The sequence below is a fragment of the Oreochromis niloticus genome, linkage group LG23 (assembly GCF_001858045.2).
Source record: "Oreochromis niloticus isolate F11D_XX linkage group LG23, O_niloticus_UMD_NMBU, whole genome shotgun sequence".
In the NCBI taxonomy this organism is placed as follows: Eukaryota; Metazoa; Chordata; class Actinopteri; order Cichliformes; family Cichlidae; genus Oreochromis; species Oreochromis niloticus.
In genome coordinates, this window is record NC_031986.2 from 30,261,508 (window position 1) to 30,283,388 (window position 21,881).

Below are 21,881 nucleotides of genomic sequence, written 5' to 3' on the forward strand. Positions count from 1 at the left end.
GCCACAGTTATTTTCTCCTGCAGATTTATGTAGCATTGCTGAGATTTTTGGCATTTTAAGCAGTATTCTCACAGCTGTTTCTCCACATTACTAAGAAAATGTTTTCTAAGGCTAAATCTGTTTTAACCTCTACTGTTGAGGTCGCAAACTGTACAGCATTCTGCCAAGTTTTTTTTCCATATTCACAAAATCTCAAATGGAAGCGACTGCACATGTCATGACCTGGGGCTCTAAATGTATGTGGACTGTATGCCTATGTGTACAGCTCCACATAACCCTAGTGTGGTGGTGACTTTGCTTCATTTCCTGCTGAGAAATATAATTCCGGGACATAACCTCTTTATTAACATCTCTGCGCACGGAATAATATACGCTGTTGGCATCTGATGACTTCTGACTGGCTTCGTACGTTGTTATCTTTCCTCATGTATATGGAAAGGAGACCTCTGTCATGTTGATTCTATTTAAGCCTTTGTGTATGCATTATACAAATATACCAGTCAGCTACAATGTTAAAAGTGCCTGATAATTGCCTTTGTACCACCTACACAATTATTTAGAGACTAAGTTGACGGTCTCAGTTCACATCAGACACTGTTGTTTCCACTGAAGGTGTGCCATAACTGCCTTTTGGCTCTGCATCGCATCAGAACTGAAGAACATGTAAAATGGTGGGCTCAGATGTCCTTTAGCAGGATGAACTGAATGTCTCCGAGTCTAGGAGAGTTTGGATGCCAGTAAAAACACTCTCACTGGAGCAAGTGAAGGCACACAGCAGTAGCTGAAGTGGAAGTAATCTCAGCACACTGTGAGGATGAGTAGGTCTCCCTTTGTTGTGTACTTCATCCACTTAAGAGAGGTTCAGTAGTTTCCAAACTTTGTACATCTCTGATAAATACTCAAATAGATCCACAAAGTCCTCCTTGTAGAGTCGATCCTGATTTTCCTCAAGATCACTGTGAAAACATCACTGCACATTTCCAAATTAAATACATTAGCTGGATCATCATCATCAAAGCATATCTGAAAACAACAAAAAATGTATTTAGACAACTAAAGTATGTACAGTTATATATTAAAGGAAGAATTTGATTTCAGGTGTACAAAGTATTAAAGGCATCTTAATAAAATGTCAAGAAGTAACTTAAAATGAGCAAAGAATAGGGATGGATATTTGGTTTCCTCACCAAATCCTGCCCAGAACATTCAGTAAAAGCAAAACGGTCATTAAAAGCTTTGATCGAAACACAAGATAGGAATTCTCTATTTGGTCTTAAAATATTAATTATTATGTAAGTTTACTATAATTAATTAAGTAAACATAAAGTAGATATAATTGAAATTTAATATGAATAGTTTTCCAAATGCTGTTTATTTTTTTAAAAAGTAAAGAAATGAAAAAAGAAGAGGAAAAAAAGAAATGAATACTGAATAGTATACATGTAATGAAATTCCCACGATATAAGTTTATAGGTAAATCCGCGTTGTAGCGACTCCAGGAAAAGCAAACCGAGATGTGGTGAGGGAATACTGTATACACAGTCACCAACCGTTCATTTTTCAATCTAGTAGTGTGTATTCACTTTTACAGAAAGGTGGTGGATTGTCCTCCACCAACCAAAAAAATGAATGAATAGAAAATTAAATAAAATAAAAGAGAGCACCTTGATACAGTTGCGGTAGTAGTAAGGATCAGCAAACGGCCCTGAACTCTGTGCTAAAATCTGACATGCACCTCCACAGAAATACATGTCGGGTTCACAAAGCAAGGAAAGATTGTAATTGGCATTTTCCAAACTATCGATTCCTCCTGTGCATTCCTGACTTCTTTTTTTTTTTATTTTATTTATCACAATAATCATCTCAGTATATGAAATAATAATCATAACATTCAAATAAGGACTGGAGAGACGGTCCTGAAACTGCTGAAACTATCGGAAAGGACATTAGCAATGCTTGCCTTGCTTGTCTTAAAGGAACATCACTGCTAAACGTGAATCTGTCTCTTGTTTAAATCTTGTATTTATTTTTGCATTGCTCTAAAAGCTCTGTACTTTTGTAATATAGTCTGGGATAAAAGCGATCAATAGAGAAACAAGCCGTTAAGAAATCATTTGCCAGAAATACTGAACACTAGATATTCTTTGACACACACATTTTGGCAAATCATCAAACTGCACTAATCCATAATAGTCACCATTATGTTCATATAAACCCTTCCATTTAAACATTTAGGGCCATTTGACCTGCTGTGAGGTACGTAGTAATCCAAATCCCAAGTATACTGAACACTCTGAAGTTTCTGTAAAATGCAGGGCTGGACTTCTTGAAAGTAACATAGAGGTGTTTGTTGGATTTAGTAAGGATGTGTAGGAACTTCAGTGCTCTCTAATGCAATACATAATAGTCGTGTCTCTCCTCTTTATTGCCCCCTGCTTCTTGTCTTGGTTCTGCCCTCATCTTTCTCTGTTTTTGGCAGACACTGACAGTTAGTACACCAGGGTGTTAAGAGTGTCATTAAGCTTTCATTAAAACACCATCATCATTAGAGAAGGATTAGTTATTCCCTGGATCCACCACTTCAGCAGCTCAGGAATATCAAAACACAATCAAAGTCTATTAAAACAACTGTGGTGCTAGCCCACTTGGAAGCAGTTGCCTTTTACTACCTTATGTTTTTTTTGGGGGGGTTTTTGGGGGTTTTTTTTTGGGGGGGGGGGGGGGGTGTCACTGTGTGTGTGTTGTGATTCAGTGCTATATAAATACAGTTGAATATATATGTATATATCCTCATGTTGTGTTCCAGTCAAATTTGACCGATTGAAAAGTTTTACCTCTGAAAAGTTAATTTGATTAGACTGACCTGAGATTCCATGACTCTTTCCACAAAGCCCATGAGTATTGTTGCACACTATGTACTAGTTTGTAGTTCTCACAGACAGATGCAACATTTTTTCAATAACATTGAAGACTTAAGAAGAGCTTTTACAACAGGGCAATAGCCCAAATCAATGCTAGCTGATCTGATTGGCTATCTCCCTGGACTTTTTGGGGTGGGCAATAACAATAATAATAATAAAATTAATAACAATGTGCAATAAACATTCACTCATTCTTTTACTTATTTATTAAGTCACTCCTTTTTTTATTGCTCATACCTTTCTTGCACTTTAAAAAAATCCACTTCAAGTTACTGTGTTGTGTTGTGCCGTGCTTTGTTTTGTTTAGTTGTGCGCGTAGTGGCAACATGGGATGGTTTCCAGTTTCGTTGTACAATTTTACAAGGTATGACTGTGCAATGACAATAAAGAGTTATCTTATCTTATCTCATAGTTTTGGTGTATAAATCTTCTTTGTGGCCTTGCTGACAGGTCACAGTGCAGCAGGACCACGGCAGGTCGCTACACCCTACGTAAAGCTCTTGATTACATATTTGACCACAACACTGGTGAGTAGAGAGACCAGGAAACCGATGGTGAGGATTGTTTAGAGAAGAAAGAATCAGAAGCTGACGACAGCACGGAATATAATCCAGAGCTAGAAATGATTGATGAGGACGAATTCAATGATGAGGACAATGACCATGCTGAAGCTGCTATCACATTCAAGTCAAGGAATGGGAACTTCTCCCCACCTGAGAATCGAGTTAGCCTTTCAGCTGAAAATGTCATCAGGATGCCCACATGACCGACAAAATGTCCTGGATTGATGAGATCAAATGCTGTTTTGAACTGTTCGTAACTGAGTCCATCAAAACCTTAGTGGTACACCTTGCAACCTTAGAGGGGAAACAGACTTACAAAGACAACTGGAAGCAGGTAACCCAGAAAATCATCAAAGCATACATAAGGCTTGATTTTGAGTGGTGTATATAGATGGAGAAATGAATCCACCAGCAGTTTATGGAATTTAGATTCTAGTCAGACAATTTTTCAGGCCATTGTGTCGCTCGAGAAATTTTATATGTTCTTATGGGTGATTTGCTTTGAAAACCGTGATACAAGCCCAGACCGTCGTCAACAAGACAAATTGGTAGTGATGAGAGAGGTTTGGAGTGTGTGAAGTGCCAGTCGCTCATCTATTTCCCAAGTCCAAATGTCACAGTGGATGAGTGTCTAGGGGACGCTGTCCTTTCAAATAGTATATGCAAAGCAAGCAGTCTAAATACGGCATAAAGATATGTGCAACGTGTGATACCAGTACAAGTTATGCGTGGAACATCCAGATTTATCATGTTTCTGACGAGGACAAAGCAAATGTTTCTAAAAAAAAAACAAACAAAAAAAACTTCTTGCTGTCTTTTTTTTAAATCTGGTTCATTTAAATGTCTGAAAAGAGCTTTTTTTTCCCATCAAATTTACCACAGAGGCAAAGCAAGTTAAGTAAAGATCTGATAAAAGAAATTATTTTTTATTATTTAACTTTAAAAGTAGCTGTTTGAAGATCATTGCAAACAAATATTAAATGCAGTTTTTGCAGTTTTTTGGAAGGTAAGAAAATTGATGTTATGAATAGAAGATTTAAAAATCTGTGAGACTCAGTTTGGCTCAACAGCTTTAAATTTAATATGCAGTTCAGTGACATTAAGTTTTATCTTACAACTTTACTTCAGTTCTCTTTTTTTTTTTAAAAAATGTTGAAAATATAATTTTTCTTTTTACCACCTGTCTCTACAATTACTAAGACATAAAAAGCACTATTGTGGTTCTCTTTTACCCATCTTGTTCAAGTCACATCTTTACTTATTTTCCTAATGCCTGCTTTCAGAGTGATTACTGTTTTATTCTATTTAGTATATTTCAGGGAAAGACTCTTAGACTCTTTTGTACTTCTGGACAAAGACTACTCCTCTAGAAAATTTAAAGCACACACAATGTTATATTGGAAAGCTCCCAAACATGGCCCAAGTAAAAGGTTTAAACATAAATGAAATTTAGAGAGCTTTATGAGATGGGTGAAATTCAGAGTAGAGAACTACTAGCAGCTGCAAGTACAAGAAATGAAAAGGGAAATAGTTACTCTGATTAATACAAAAAGCTAATCTCTTGTGGAAGCACACACACATTCAGCTTTTCATTTACTCTCAAGAAAATGAGAAGCCAAAAGAAGTGAATGGTAATCTTGAGCAATACATGCACTGTTCATTTTTTTGGTAAGGAAATTTTTACCAATTTACCAGTAAGATAACTTAGATTTTTCTTCTTTTTAAAAATGTCTTCATCAGTCTCTTATTGCTATTCTATTACAGTGTTAGATTTCAACTTGTGTTTTGTTTTCAGCTCTTCTTGAAGTAGGGTTAACCTAAATTCTCATGTGATGTGTTACATTAGACCCGTAAACACGTGTGAAACATTGCTAAAATACCACGTCACTGGAAATGCACAAGTGGCTTATATGTTATTTGAACTTATAGGTTCAAATGTGTTTTTAATGCTGCTCAAAATGACACAAACACGTCTACAGGACAGCAAAAAACTCAACATTTTCCCCCAGAATATAAATCAATTTAATAGTAGCCAAAGAGCTAGATTTCATGCTGATTTCTGAGAATAGCCTGAAGCAAAGCTGCTGAACAAACACTACTGGGAGCACTGCTTCACATCTGGACAGTGCAGAAGACTAAGATGCTAATGATAGTAATAGAGCTTTATAATAATATGTGCTCAATAGACAAAGGAAGGATGAATTTAGGACCTCATTGGAGCTGCTTTTCCTTAGCTGTTGATTTGTTGAATAACATCAGAAACATTTGGTATTTAGAGTTCTATGAAAGCCATTACTGTCATGTAAGAACCTAGAGTAGAGGTTTCAGTGGAATTTAAAAAAAACAATGACATTTCTAACTGTAGTTTCGTACTGACTTGGTCAGGGTACTAGATGTACCCAAAATTAATAAGGAAAAATAAACAGCAATTATCTTCTAATCTTTTAAAGAATTTATTTAATTTTGTATTGCTTTAAAAATGGCTTAGTTCATCTCTTTTCTAAATTCAACTCTTCTCTTCTGTCTCAGTCTTATGTTTCTCTTTATACTCTGTCTGCTGAGAAATGTCTTGATAAAAGTGATGTAATATGATGTGAAAGTGATGATTGCTGCCGTGCTATTTTTTATGTCTGAAACTTTCTGTTTCTCATAAAGTCGCTTTAAGGCCTGACTGTGCCAAAGGTTTCAGCTCCATATGGTGTTTGATGTCTATCTGATAATGTTAGATACTTTGTAGAGTCTTATATCATGTGTAGTATTTAGGCCCTCAAAATCTAGTGATGTATTTGACTGTGTACTGCAACCAATTATTCATGGCGTCCAGTGGGAGTCCAGTAACCAGGTCCTTCAAATTATTCACAAAATATATATAATGTCTTTATGTGTGACTACAAAGATAAGTGTCATCTGCATATAGACGTAATCTCAGAAGCTTCACTGCTACAGCACACTTGAGGTTTTCAGACTCAAAATCAAACTGAATGGAAAAAAACACCTAATGTTAAAACTGTTTCCACATGTTATTTTGACACATGTACTGTGAGTAATTTGTTTCTCAAAACAGTGTAAATGCTATCAAACAGATAGTGCTAATATACATGCACAAATGGAAAGCACTAACATTACATCTAGATGGGTAAGTTGCTGCATGAAGGATACTGCTTGCTTTTAAAATTTATTGCTAGATATGGTTCTTGTGGACAACAATCTACAACAATTAGCGCTTACAGTATTTTATTTACTTAGAATAAAAACTAAACCCTGTATCATTTACCTTCAGGCCAGGCTTTAGTGCAGCTCATCAATTCATCCTCTTTCTAAAGAAAACGCTTCTTTAGCTCCCTTCCCACTTAAGTCAGATTCTTGTGATTGGATGATACTCACAAAAGATTTGAAGAATCTTTGTCTGACATTTGTACTTTTGCAAACAGAGCGGTGTGCTGTTTACTTACAACAAACAGTAGTGAAAAATAATAAGTCTTACTACTATCTTGAAAAGTTTCCTTTCCACTTTTGCTGCTATCCTGTCACAAATTCTCCCTGACCCTCATCTTCATTTACTCCACCCTGCCTGCACTCACTTCTGCTGTTTTCAATGATTAAATCCGGGTATTTAAACTTGTCCACATGCACTGCCTCTCCTCTTTGCATCTTCAATGTTACAAATGTCTCCCTCTCATTCACACATACATGCTTGCTTCCACTAACTTTCATTCTGATTCTCATCAGACCTCAATCTCTGTAGGCTTCCATCTCTTGCTATAGATCAGAATATCATCTACAAATAACATAGTCTATGGAGACTTCTACCTGCTCTTATTTGTCAATCTGTCCATCACCATTGCAAACAAGAAAGTGTTCAAAGCTAATCCCTAAAGTAACTATAACTTGAAGCCATCTGTCACTCCTACTGCACACCTCATCACTGTTTCGCTGTCCTTATACATGTCTTGCACCATGTTCACATACTCATCTGCCATTCCTGAATCCCTCTTGCAATCCAGTAGTTCCTCTCTTGGCACCCTATTATATGGTTTTCTCTAGATCCATAAAGACACAGTGCAACTGTGCAAACTTCTACTGACCTTCTCTATACTTTTCCATCAAAACTCACAAAGCAAACATTGCATCTCTAGTACTCTTTCTTAGTATGCCTTTGTGCTGCTACAGTGAGCACTGAAACCAACCAGCTGTCTACATCACAGCAACAGTGATTCTTCAGATTCTCTCTTCTTAAACTAACTTAATTTCTTTCCCAGAGCTATTTGACTCATCAACTTTATCCCTCTCTAGTTACTACAGCTCTCCACATCACCCTTGTTCCTAAAAACTGATACCAGGACACTGCTTCTTTTCATACCTCCACAGGTACTAGTGTGTTATTTTGACTAACAACTTTTCAACTTTTCCTTTTCATAGCAACTTTCACTTCTTTCTTACTAATTCACTGCACTTCCTGATTCACTCTCTTTACACGTTAGTACATTAACATCTCTAACCCAGGAATTTAAGCCATAGTGGAATTGTCCCTTAGTAGGTGATCGTTGACCCACTATCAACCATGTGTATTATCACGTGAGCTAAAGCGTGCAATAAGGCATGGGTCATTATACTCTGAGTGGCAGGGCAACAATATGAAAGCAACTCCACCAAGCCTGGAGATGGAGCAATACTGGAAGAGCATATGCAAGACAGACAACAACAATGCTCAGTGGCTAGTGGGACTTGGACAACACCAGGCCCTGACATGATTGATACCTGCTGGCTAAAGAAGCTAACTGCCCTCCATGAGCATCTGGCAACACAAACGAAGCAGCTGCTAACGGGTAAGGTGTGCCCAGAATGGCTAACTGAAGGCCGGACAGTCGTGATCCCCAGGAAGGACTGGTCCCATCCAATTACTAGCCAATAAACTTCCTCACCACAAGATGTCAGGCATCATGGTTGCTGTAGCTTAGGAGGTAGAACAGGTCATCTACTGATCGGAAGGTTAGTAGTTTGATCCTGGGCTCCTTCAGTCTGCATGCCAAGTTACTCTCTGATCTATCCATCGGAGTATGAATGTGTATGAATGTTAGTTAGGAAGCTAAAAAGCTTTGAAGAAAGTGCTTGTGTGATTGAGTGAATGTGGCATGTTTGAGTACTCCGGAAGAGTAGAAAAGCACTATATAAGAATTAGTCCATTTACCATTTACAATGAACAGGCACATGGTTCTATACATGTATGTGGTGCAGAGAAGAAATAGTAGAAAAACCTGAGGGTCAAAACACCAACTACTGGTAGATAGCACAACCACTTGAGCTTGTAAGACCAGACTGACCAACCGGTGCACCACCTGGATTGACTACAAAAAAGCTGTAACTCAATACCTCACACATGGATACTAGAATACCTACAACTGTACAAGGACCGTAAGAACCTTCATCAGGAATTTAGTGGGACTCTAGAAAACAACACTAGAGGCCAGTGTCAAGCCAATTACACAAGTCGTCATCCGGTGTGAGATTTGCTCTATTCCCACTGTTGTTCTGCATAGGCCTGAACCCCCTCAGCAAGCTCATTAACAAGACTGGCTACGGATACTGACTATGGAATGGAGCAAACAGTCACCTACATGGATGACATAAAGCTGTGTACCAGAAGTGAGTGAGACATTAGTTCACTGATCCACACCACTATGATCTACAGCAACAACACTGGAATGCCATTTGGACAAAAGAGGTGTAGTCAAATTGTAGCAAAATAGTCAGCACCAATTCACAACAACAGTTGCCTCAAGTTGCTTAATATTGTACGGTCAAGACAATGAAAAATATAGTGCTGGGTTCTGACTTGGGTACAGATTGCACTCTGTGATAAAAATGAAAGTAATCTTCATACCGCCTCTCGTCAGAAATTTTACTATTTTGCTAATCCATCTACATAAACTGAAGTCAGATTGATTACTGTAACACAAGTGTGCATGCTAGGGTGTTTTTTGTAAAGTATGTAGAGCAAAAAAGATTATAATTGAACAGTAATTATGGCTTAAGTCTTGCTCACACAATGTAATTCTGTACACTGATCTGTATCTTACGGAGCCCCTCTGATGACATGGTCCAAAAAATAAATAAATTGTGGCCACAAAATACTACTTCGTGGGCACGAAATGGGTATAACGTGCCCACGAAATACTTATTTGTGCCCATGAAATACTATTTCGAGGGCACCAAATAGGTATAACGTGCACACGAAATGCTAATTTGTGGGCACCAAACACTTGACCAATAACCGTGATCCTTCCCAGGCCCTTGCAGTTGGTTGACAATAAAATCTATCCCGGCGTCCAGGTCGTACTTACGTCTGTAAAGCAACTGGACTCTCAATATCCTGTTTAAATGTCTCTCCGTAATAATGGTTCCTTGCATTGCCAGGCTTTTCAAAATGCATTTGTAGCTCATTCCCAGCCTAAAATAAAACTCAATCATACTGTCTCTGTCCATGGTGTATAGGTGTAGCCTACTCTCATGCTTATGTCTCTACGCAGCTGTCCAGGAATTGTATCAATATGATGTGCGCACGTTATCTATTTCGTTGCCACGTTATACCCAATTGACCTAAACTAATTCATTGTTAGTAGTATTATTATTATAAAGATAAAATACATTCTCATCATTCTTTTTTCCAAAAGACAAAAACTAACTTTCTTATGTAGACACAATTGCAACCAGATGTGTTGGTTAAGGCAAGGATTTGATTAAAAAATGAAATGCCACTTCTAAATTTAAATGTGAAATCTACAGTTACTTAGTTTAAAACTGCTAACCTACTCTACTATCTGAGCCACAGTTTAGCCTAGGACAAATAGTATGGAGCCATTTTGCACTATATATATATTCTAAAGTCATTGGCAAGACTACACCTAAAGACTCTGGGTATTAATTTTCTTCAAATGTTTTTTAAAATTTCTAGGTGATTATTATATTGCACAAAGCACTTATGATGTGCAGTAAATGGATCTGTTTTAATTTTAACACAGTTTGCCTTTGAGCTTTGTTTTGTTGTTGTTGTTTTTTTGTGTGTTTTACTGTAATTATTGCTGGGATTTGTAAAAACAAAAACAAAAGCAAACAAACAAACAAACAAACAAAAAAAACCCCCAAAGAAACAGAAAGATCAAAATAGATATGTGAGGTATTGCCAGACCAGTATTTTCTTACAGATAATGGGCATGTTTGCTTTATGGCCATGTCGGTCTATTTATGTTGTGAATAGAATAATAATTCATAGGGGCTCCTGAAAGTGAGGAAAAAGCTTAAATAACTTTAGCTAAGAAAAAAAAAAGCAGTTAATAATTTGGCAGTTATGTTAATTAACAGGGAAGAAGGATTTTCTGGCAAACTTTGATACACTTGAACGCTGGTGGGAAATAAATGAACGAATACATTAAAATAATTCCTGTGCATATACTGTATATGAAATACGAGTCATGACAAAGGTACTTGTAAATGTTCAGACACTTTCAAATGCCTTGAAACCAACTACCCTTGTAATTGCTTCCTCATTTGGGTTTACATAGACCCTATATATTTCAACATAGGTCGTATTTACCACTACACCAATAACTGATATGACACCAATGACTTATAGCAATGAAGAATGCACCTAAAAGAAGTTTACCTTTGCTTAAGCTTTTTACCTCCATTGCCATTCACCTAAAATGGACACCTCTTTTTCCCTACTTTTCTGCTACTACACTGGCATTCTACTGCTACTTTTAGCAGTTCCCTTATCCCAGCTACCTTATTCATTAATGCATTAGTGGTACATGAGGAACCTCCACACTAGTGCACCTGCAAATAGTCCCCAACCAATGTGTGATCAATTTAACTGCCAGACCTCAGGGATGTGTTTGGCACTACTGATCAAGACATCTGTATATTTGTATTTTTTACAAAGACTGGAACATATCATTGGGTTTAATGAAAACTATTACAGTTTTCTTTTTAGTCACATTTATCAGATAGATTCCAGTTTGCTCTTATAAATTATAATTCTTTCAGAAACAAACAAAATTTAGTTATTGATTTCCACAAGTTTCTGGTATCACTCAGAGTTTTGCCATATACACACTTTTGGTATAATGCTATTAGGAAATAGTGCAGAAATTTTTGCTACCGTGCAGATGCTCTCCAGCTGTATATGAAATCAAATAGTTGACAGAGTACCGTACAGTAAGAAAGTACAAGCATGTGCCAAAATGCTAACATGTTTCAGCTTTTTATGAACGCAACATATATCATAAATATCAAAATCTTATGCTTTGCTTCTTTTAATAGTTTTTCTTTCCTGGAACATGCACAATGTAATTTTAAAAAGTTGCGTCAGTTACTATATTTAAACCAGTTCCTCTCTGAACCTGCCACTCTGCTCTTAAATGCCTAAATCTAGACATAACAGCTGTTTCAGACACAATCACCATTAACATGAAACAAACAAGCAAAAAAAGATTTGTTGTGTTAATTGAGCTAACTGTGCATGTGCTGGCATCAAATAAAAAAATAAGCATTTTTTAAAATTAAAAATGTAGATTTCATTAACTTAAATCTTTTCTCAATTCGTAAAGAATCTACCTCTTGACAGTTTTTCAACTACATGATTTGATGATTTCTGCCTGGCCTGCACACCATGGAGGCTGGTCCTGCCTCCGTGATATGTCAAGATGTCAGAGCCCTGCACTTGGTTACACACAAACACGTAAGGAAACACACACAAAGAATCATTGCCCTATAGAGCCAGTCTGTCAGTCCAGGTATCAGTTAATATCAGTGTCCAGTAATGGAAAGACTGATTTACAGAGTGTGGAAGCTGCCCAGGTATTGATTTATGGAGTTCTTGCTTTACTGAACATTCAGACGATGGAGAAAAGCGAAGAGAAGAAAGGTTGAAGTTAAAGTCCATGGGACAAAAAATGTCAGCTAAAATAGGAGAATTTACCATGTGAGAAAGAAAAATTGAGAAGTGTTACACGTAATATAATTATTTTTTTAAAAAAAAACCCAATAAGATATGCATTAAGTTTGATAAGTTTCACTGATGAACAGACTTGAGGTTGGTATTCATAGCGAAATTGTGCTGATTTTGCATTGGGTGGAAGGATAGGAAGGCAAGCAAAGAACGTGTAAGTGAAAGTCTGTGTAGTTTCCACCACGGTGACATACAAAATACAACCTAATTTCAGACCGAGCCACTGATCAAAACTTTTTTTTCTCTTAGGGGTTAAAAAACATAAGCAATATTAGGGAATAAGTCCTACTCTTAATAACTCGTCCCAGACAAGACTCAGAGTTCCTCCTGATATGGTACGATTAAGGACGCTGATCTAAAGATATATTGTTTTTTGTATAAAAATTGTTAAAATGGCCCGCATAATTCTGAAATATAAGAAATGGAAAAAAAAAAATCCTTCAATCCTTTGTTTTGGGGATGTGGATGGCAGGACTGTCAGACATAAAAACTGCTGCTTTAGAAAAGCCATGACTTTTAAAACATCTACACTACATTTAGATCTATAGAAAATATTTCAGTAAATAGAGCCAAAAACTGTGGTCGAAATTATGATTGTGATTATGTTCCTCACACACATATGTGCTGTATAGAAACAGCAACCTCTCCTTGAGTGCAGATCCAAATGCGCTGACAGTCGGATCAGTGTCACCAATAACAACACATCAAAGCTGCAGAGGATGTTATGATAGAGTTAGATAGAGAAGCATCAGCCACTTACATAAACATAAGAATAAATATCAGGTGATTGTGCTGTAATGGAACTTGCTAGTATCCTAATACGTTACTGATGCATAAATGAGGGAACAAAAATAATAGCCAATAGTTATATTACTGTATGGTTATCTGCTTTAAAAACCTAATTAGAAAATCCTGAATAAATTTAATTTTACTTATTTCTGAGCGTCTTTCTTGCTGAATCCATAACTCTTTGTGCTTTTCCTGACGTGCATTTCTGTTCTTGTTTTCATACTTCTCCCACATCGTTTTCCATCTGAACTCTCTTGTCTTTCTTACCCTAGCTGCAGTATCTTTCTGTTCCTCCATCCTCCAATGTCTTCTCATCTCATCTTTCCTCTTCTTCCCCGTGTTCATCTTCTGTCAACCTTCACCTATATTGTCACTTCATCTACTATTCACTTGTCTTATCCCCTATTCTGTTCTCTAACCTCTCATCTTTCTTTCTTTCAGACCATTTTCCCCATCTTTTCTTTTTCTGACCTCCCCTTTTGTCTGTACTTTTTGCCTTATTCCCCATGCTCAGTTTTTCAACCCTTGCCTCCTCCTGATAACCCCTAGCCATCCCCGTCCCCGTCCTTGTCTTCCATGTCGTTCATGGATTATTAATCATCCTCCTGAGTTGGAATGCTGCTGTGACACTCTCAAGAACAGCTGCAGAAAGCTATTGACTTTAATTTTGGTTCAAAGATACCACAAGGGATTTTTCAGTGGCTGTTGAACTTGTCCTCTCTGTTGAGGTTAGTGTATAGATTATTCACAAACTTAGTATGGATAGATCAGTTCCAAGAGAAGCAGAGAAGTGACAATATGCTTAAGTTAATGGGGTATACAAAGAGCAACTGGCTGAGGAAATTAGATATTAGGGACCAAAGAGCATGCCTTTATAATGAGTTATGACTGCTGGCTATGGGTGATTGGAAATTCTATTTATTTGTGAACATATTATAGTTCAACTACGGCAAAAAGATTAAAAAAATACATATTTTATTTTGGAATTCAGATTTTTTTTTTTTTACTTGAGCAATGAAATTACATTAAAGAGACATCTTTTGATTGTATAAAAATGGCTGTAGAATTTGAAGTATTTATTTACGTTTGTTTCTTGCTCACACTGGAACAAGAGATTTACGGTTATGTTGAAAACAAGGTTTTCACTAGATTATGCAGTCTTGTGTAATACACTCTTACTGCTTCCATAGAAATCAAGAGGGTAAGTGACAGTCAAGAGCATTATCATTCCCAATGAGTAACATACCGACGATTTGTCATGCCCCCAGGCGTCTCTTAGTTAAGCAAAAGGTACCCTTCCACGTCCTTATTAAACGCTCTGGGTTCTCCATTGACTCCAATATAAACCCGCTCGCGGCGGTAAGACACACTTAGAGCAGAGGCTCCAGCCGTCCATTCCAACACAAACACATGAAAGTATCACTGATAATTCAAAAATAAAATACCTTCATGTTGTCGCCATCAAATAGTGTTTTTTCCAAAGTGATTCGGGATCTGAAAGTGAACAGACCTTAATTAATTGCAAGTGTGACGACCTTTTAAAGCACAAGTTTTGGCATTAGTTCATCTGGAACATGTGGGTGTTAACTTAACACACCAAATTTACCTCAAGGTCTGACCATACAGTGACCAGAGAAACTGCAAAGAATACATAAATAAATTATTAAAATAAAACAAAATAAAATAAAACATAATAAAACGAGTACAACAGATCAGACAAGAGATTTTAATTGGTAGTATTTTGTGATGGTCTATATGGTAAACTGAACAAGTACAGCTTGTTTGGAAGGGTCCTGAGGAGAAAACATCTTTCTCAATCAAAACAGTACAGCTTAGCTTTGCAAACCTTTTCTTCACTTGTCTGGGGCCAGGTCACAGGGGCAGCAGCCTCAGCAACTACGTCCAGACGTCCCTCTTTCCAGTTTATCTAAGGGAACACCAAGGCATTCCCAGTGGAGAGATACGAACTCTCATGTCCTGAACTCAGCATGTTCAGAATCTACCCCAGTTTTCTCTCAGCAGGACATGTCCAGAATATTAGACCAGGAAGACGTCCAGGAGAGGCATCCTAGTCAGATGCCCAAACCATCTCAACTGGCTCCTTTTGATGTGGAAGAGTAGCAGCTCTATTCTGAATACTCTCTCGAATGCCTGAACTCCCCACCATATCTCAGCCAGCGTTCAGAAAGCTAATTTCTGCTGCTTGTGTCCGTGGTCTCGTTCTTTCAGTCACTATCCATAGCTTGTTACCATAGGTAAGGGTAGAGACGTAGATCGACTGGTAAATTGAGAGCTTTGCTTTTAGGCTCAGCTCTCTTAATCACTGCAGCTGCAGTCTCAGTCCCTCTGTCAGTTTCCCATTCCTTTCATTTGTGAACAAGATCCCAATATACTTGAACTCCTCCACTTTACTCGTCCCTGACCCAGAATGGACACTGCACCCTTTTCTGGCTAGGGACCATGGTCTCAGACTTCACAGTCTGCTCTGAACGACAAGCTGAATGAAGCTGAGGAAGCTAACAGGACCACATCAGCCGCAAACAGAAGAGATGAGATTCTGATATCAACAAGGCAGAAGCTTTCCACCAAATTGCTACACCTAAACATTCTGTCCATAAATTATACACAGGATTGGTGACAAAGAGCAATCCTGGTGGAGTCCATCACCAACTTGAAACAAGTCTTTCCTGTACATAGACTGGCATAGACTTGAAGATGAATAGTGTCATCCCCTGTAGTTGGAGCCCACCTTCCCCAGTCTGCCAATCCAGAGCCACCACCCCAGATCTCCTCATGCATGCAACAATGCAGATGCGTTTCAACCAAGACAGCCCAACAACTTCCACAGCCTTCAAGAACAGGGTAAATCTCATCCACTCCAGGGGCTGAGTCACCAAGGAGTTGTTTAACTACCTCAGTGACCTCGCCCCAGTGATGGGCAAGTCATCTCCAGACAGTGCTTCCTCCAAGAGAACCTCTGTGTTCATGAGATTAAGGAGGTCTTCAAAGTATTCATTTCACCGTGTGACTATGTCCTCAGTTTTTAAAATCAGCAGTGCCCCACTATACACCTTTTAGATAAAGCGAGACTTTCCCCTCCTGAGGCACGTGATGGTTTGCCAGAATCGCTTTGAGGCAGTCTGAAAGTCCATAGCCTCACCGAACTCATCCCACAACTAAGGTTCAATCATTGACCTATTACCTAGGGCAGCGGTCCCCAACCTTTTTTGCGCCACAGGCCGGTTTATGTCCAACAATATTTTCACAGACCGGCCTTTAAGGTGTCGCAGATAAATACAACAAAATAAAACCAGTACCGGTACCAAAAAAAAGGACGATTTATTCATAACATACGGGAAAAGACCCAGGGAAATCGAGTTAACAATAAAAATGATAAAAAAAATAACGATAAAATTCGATAAAAAACCCTGAAAACCTCAACTCTCGCAGCCCGGTACCAAACGACTCACCAATTGGTACCGTTGGTGGCCCGGGGGTTGGGGACCACTGACCTAGGGTGTCTGGGTGCCATGTGCAGTTATGTTCATCCTTATATTTGAACATGGTGTTTGTTAAAGGCGAAGTGTGATTCACACAAAAGTCGAATAACAGAATACCACAAGAGTTCAGATTAGGCCGGCCGTTCCACCCAGTCACGGTCCTCTGGGTCTCACTCTTGTTGCCCACATGAGTGTTGAAGTCTCCAAGTATGATGACTGAGTCACCAGATGAAGCACCCTTGAGCCACCTACTCAGTGACTCCAAGATGGCTGGATACTCTGAAATGTTGCCCGATGCATAATTGCAAATGAGAGTCCGGATCCTTTCTATTGCATGAAGGCACAGGGAAACAACCCTCTAGTCCAACATCCAGGATTAAAAATATACCCACTTCAAACCACTGCCTCTTGCCAAGGGCAACTCCAGACAAGAACAGAGTCTAGCCAGGGGAATGGCTCCTGAGCCAAAGCCATGCACTGGGGTAAGCCCAACAATATCTAGCTAGTATCTCTCAAACCTACGTACTAACTCAGGTTCCTTCCCCACCGGGAAGGTGAAGTTCCATTTCCCAATTGCCAGTCTCGATAGCTGGGAACTGATCATTCACACATTTCACCAGACCCCAGCAATGCTTCCTGTAGGTGGTGGGCCTACAGGAGAGTTACATGACCAAATTAGAGTCTATTAAACAGGTATTATTAAAAGCACAGCAGCGCAGTACCTTTAATACCTACGGTGTGTTCTAATCTCTGTGGAGATATGTAGAAAATATAGTAAAACACTGTAGTCAGCAGTAGCAAACGCTACACTGAAGTCTAGCAGGACAAGCATAGAGATGAGTCCACTGTCAGAGACCATAAGAAGATCATTCATAACTTTCACTAGTGCGCTTTCTATACTGTGATGAAATCTGAATCCTGATTGAAACTCTAAACATTTTTCTGCAAACAATCACCCAGCTGTTTTACAACTACTCTTTCAAGAATTGTTGAAATAAAGAAAGGTTGGAGATTGATGTATAATTAGCTAAGACAGCTGGGTTAAGTAAAGGCTTTTAAAGTAATGGTTTAATTACTTCCACCTTAAAGGCCTGTGGTGCATAGCCTGTTAATAGAGATAAAGCTTGTTAATATAGAATGTCATGTTATTAAAAAACACACAAAAAACCCTGAGGTATTATAACTTTTTTTTATATATATTCACCTAAAGGTTGATTATTTTTTCTTCACGAAGTCTTCGGTGATAGGTTCACACAGTCACAAGCAGTAGCATTGTACCTAATATACCTTACAAACATGAACACAAATCCTGCACCTTTGCTTGCTTGAACATTCAAGTATTCTGGGTCATTTGGTAAAATCAATTAGCAAAATAATTGATTTAACAGCTTGTAAATGCTAAATATATATATTGCAGTATATCAGAACCATACAAATAGTGATTACCTTGATGAAATCATATGCAAATGACATGAAGTTGATACTCAGTAACCACATGCACACTTTTGTTTTAGCTATAACTCTGAATTCTGCCTGTTTAGGATGAAGAAGTCAGAATATTTATTAGTCCTTTACCTGGATTACAGATCTTTTAAAAAAAAATATTTATTCTGTGTATGTACTGCATTGCAAAAAGTCCTGCCATTTTATGATATGATATACAGAAGATACACAACAGATACATTAGAATTAAAACTGAATTTATGACAGTAAGGAAGTCACAAAAGTGTTTAAACTGTTGTTTGCTGAATTGATTATATTGTTTTTGTTTTAGTTACAGTAGTAATAATGAGGTATTGAATATATGCTTTGCTTGTCATTTGAACACATTAACTTAGAGATATGTTACAAGCCATTTTTAAATGACACTAAGTATGAATATAAAACACCTAAAAAATAAAGTGAACATCCATCCAATAATTTTCTTCTTATCTGAGTTGCTTTGGCAGCAGCAGGATATTCCAGATGTTGTTTTCCCCAGCAACATTTTCCAGCTCTTCCTGGGGGTTCTTGAGATTTTCCCAGGCCGGATAAGATATAATCTCTCCTGTGTGCTCATGGGCTACCCTGGGCCTCTTTTTGACTGAGCATGCCAGTAAGAGCTCCAACAGAAGACATATAGGAGGCATCTCGAGATGCCTGAAACACCTCAGCTGAGTCTCTCATGCAAACGAGCAGAGGCTCTAATCTAAGCTCATTACCAGACAACTTAGGCTGAGGTTAGACACCATATACAGGAATTCAATTTCAGTTGCATGTATCCACAGTCTAATTCTTTTACTCGTTTCTCAGAGCTCATGGCCATAAGTCATCCATCTCAACTTGTTCTAACTTCTCTTAAGGGAAAGTGATGAGTGGATTTTTACAGTAGTTACTCGAGGTGTAGCACTTCTGCTATTGTTTTTTTAAGCCTTTGCTACTGTTACAATCAGTCAGAATATTCGTCTACACCTAGTACATGTTGTCTACCCCAAGTATATATATTTAAGGCTCGGGGGAATGATGTTGCTTGGCTATTTATTCAAACTGCATGGACCTTAAGCGAGGAGCTTTGAATTTTATTTTATTTTCTTAATGAGGGCAAAACAAGTGATGGCTGAATTGTCCATATTGGCTGAATATTTAAAAATCATTTCTGTTAGAAGTAACTTAAAGGGCTGAAGGAGAAAATGACAGAGCAAAATAGAGCACAATAACAGTGAAGATAACATTGGAATGAAGATAAAAGGTGCCCAGAAACATGGACACACCTTTTCCCTGGATGGATGAACCCTGTGAAGGACAAACAGTGTTTCTGGTAATGACAGGAGAGCAGTCAGGATAATCAGACCAGCCTGCCCATAATGATAACTGAATGATGAATTAAGCAGGATATGGCACAGACAAATAATGTGTTCTTCATCATGTGCCAGACTTCAGTGTGTTGTTTTTTGTTGTTGTTGTTTTTTTTTTTTTAAATTGTCACTTTTTTGATGAATAGTGTCCTGTGAAGTAAGATAAATCAGTTATATTTCTGTATTTCCATAATAGTGACGTATGTTCTTTTCAGTAAACAAAAAGACAGAAATTTAAACTGTGACCAACTGATGGTAATCATTCTGTTGTTTCAAGTGTGTAATCAACCAAATAATTTCTACATATGTTAACAACAAGCTGTCTCATTAACTCCTTAACTGTACTGACTGTACAGTCTATGTTATACCAATAATCCATGTTTTATTATTTTTTTAGTCTATTACATTGAAGTCAGGAAATGGAAAGAAAACTTGAAAGCAATGTTTAGTTTTCATTTGTTTTTGTTTTTTTATTACAGTCCCGATCAAAAGTTTAAGACCACTTGAAAAATGGCAAAAAATCATATTTTGCATGTTTTCTCTCCTTTGGAACAAGGTGCCAAGGGAGACAAAAGATTTCTTTGAGCATGCAATTTATTGAAAACAACTGAAACTGGCTGTTTTACAGCTGATCAAAAGTTTCGGACCACAGGCCTTTAAAAGGCCAAACCTCTCCAAATGTGGATTCATCATTATTTTCTGTCATAATTTTCTGATGGTAAAAAAAACCATCCCCTTTTTGAACTTGGTCGGGTTGGTGAACTGCATAAGCAGGGTCACAGCGCACCATCGCTGCTGAGGTCGGATGGAGTAAGACAGTCATTTGGAATTTCTTCAATGATCCTGAGGATTATGGAACAAAAAAGTCAAGTGGAAGACCCCAAAAAGTTTCACCAACATGGGACATTGAAAGGTGGAAGAAAGTTTTATTCTCTGATGAGAAAAAAATGTAACCTTAATGGTTCTGATGGTTTCCAACATTACTGGCATGACAAGCAGATCCCACCTGAGATGTTTTCTATGTGCCACAGTGGAGGGGGCGCCATAATGGTCTGGGGTACTTTTTCCTTCAGTGGAACAATGGAGCTTCAGGAGGTGCAGGGGCGTCAAACGACCACTGGCTATGTCCAGATGTTGCAGAGAACATCCCTCATGACTGAGGGCCCTCATCTGAAGTAACGACTGGGTTTTTCAACAGGACAATGCTACACAATACACAATGCCTTCAGGACAAGGGACTTCTTCCAGGAGAATAACATCCCTCTTTGGGACCATCCTGCTTGTTCCCCTGATCTAAAACCAATAGATAACCTTTGGGGATGGATGGCAAGGGAAGTTTACAAAAATGGACAACAGTCCCAGACAGTAGATGCCCTTCGTGCGGCCGTCTTCACAACTTGGAGAAGTGTTCCCACTCACCTCGTGGAAACACTTGCATCAAGCATGCCGCAACGAATTTGATCAACAGTGATCAACAATAACGGTGGAGCTACTAATTACTGAGTTCATGTTTGGAACTTTGATTTCTTTTTGGGGCGGGGGGGGTTACAGAGTTTTTTTGGTGTAGTCTTAAACTTTTGATCAGCTGTAAAACAGCCTGTTTCAGTTTAAGTGTTGTTTTTCAATAAATTGCATGCTCAAAAAACTTTGAGTATTTCCATGTTTTTTTTTTTATGAAGTCTCTGTAATGATAGAGTTACTTTGAATTACACAAGTAACAAGTTTTGTCTGTTTTTGTTGTAGCCTCTCAAGTTTCTGGTTATATTTTCTTTTTTTATCTCTAGCTGGGTTGTCAAAGGAAGCAGGAGGAAGTCTGACATCTTTGTTGGTTCAGCCCATCTCTGCCCTCCTCGCCAAGACATTGCTGTCATCGCCATCCACGGGCCAGGAAGGCTCTTGTATTCCTCTAGCAATGCCTCCCAATACAGGTAAGCACACAAACTACAGGAAACCAGAGTTGCTAATAATGTCTCATTCAACAGAAAGTATTTTCATAAGTATGAGGGTTTTTTTAAATTAATAAAAACAAACCAGCTTCAATCACAAGCAAAAAGTTACAGCATGCATGAATGGAGCAGTGTATGGAGCACATAAGTGACACAGCTGTAGGACATGTTTGCATTAAACCAGGCGTTATGATCAAGGAGGCATTGTGTTTAAAAGCATAGGATATAGATTTATCAGTTCATTTAGGTTCCATTAGTCTCCCTTATCCTTAGGATGCCTATTGTGAGTTTAGGGTCTGTCTAGAGCTAGCATTTTTGTAC

At 38.1% G+C, this 21,881-nt stretch overlaps 1 protein-coding gene across 3 annotated transcripts in view; it reads left to right on the top strand.

Moving 5' to 3' along the window:
- Positions 1–21,881, top strand: part of naaladl2 (N-acetylated alpha-linked acidic dipeptidase like 2) — a 460,031-nt gene that overhangs the window by 277,778 nt on the left and 160,372 nt on the right. For all 3 annotated transcript variants that reach the window (XM_005451121.4, XM_013270770.3, XM_025903118.1), the window contains one exon: positions 21,399–21,542. In XM_005451121.4, coding sequence (XP_005451178.1) covers positions 21,399–21,542 — 144 coding nt within the window. The remainder of the gene's footprint in view (positions 1–21,398; positions 21,543–21,881) is intronic.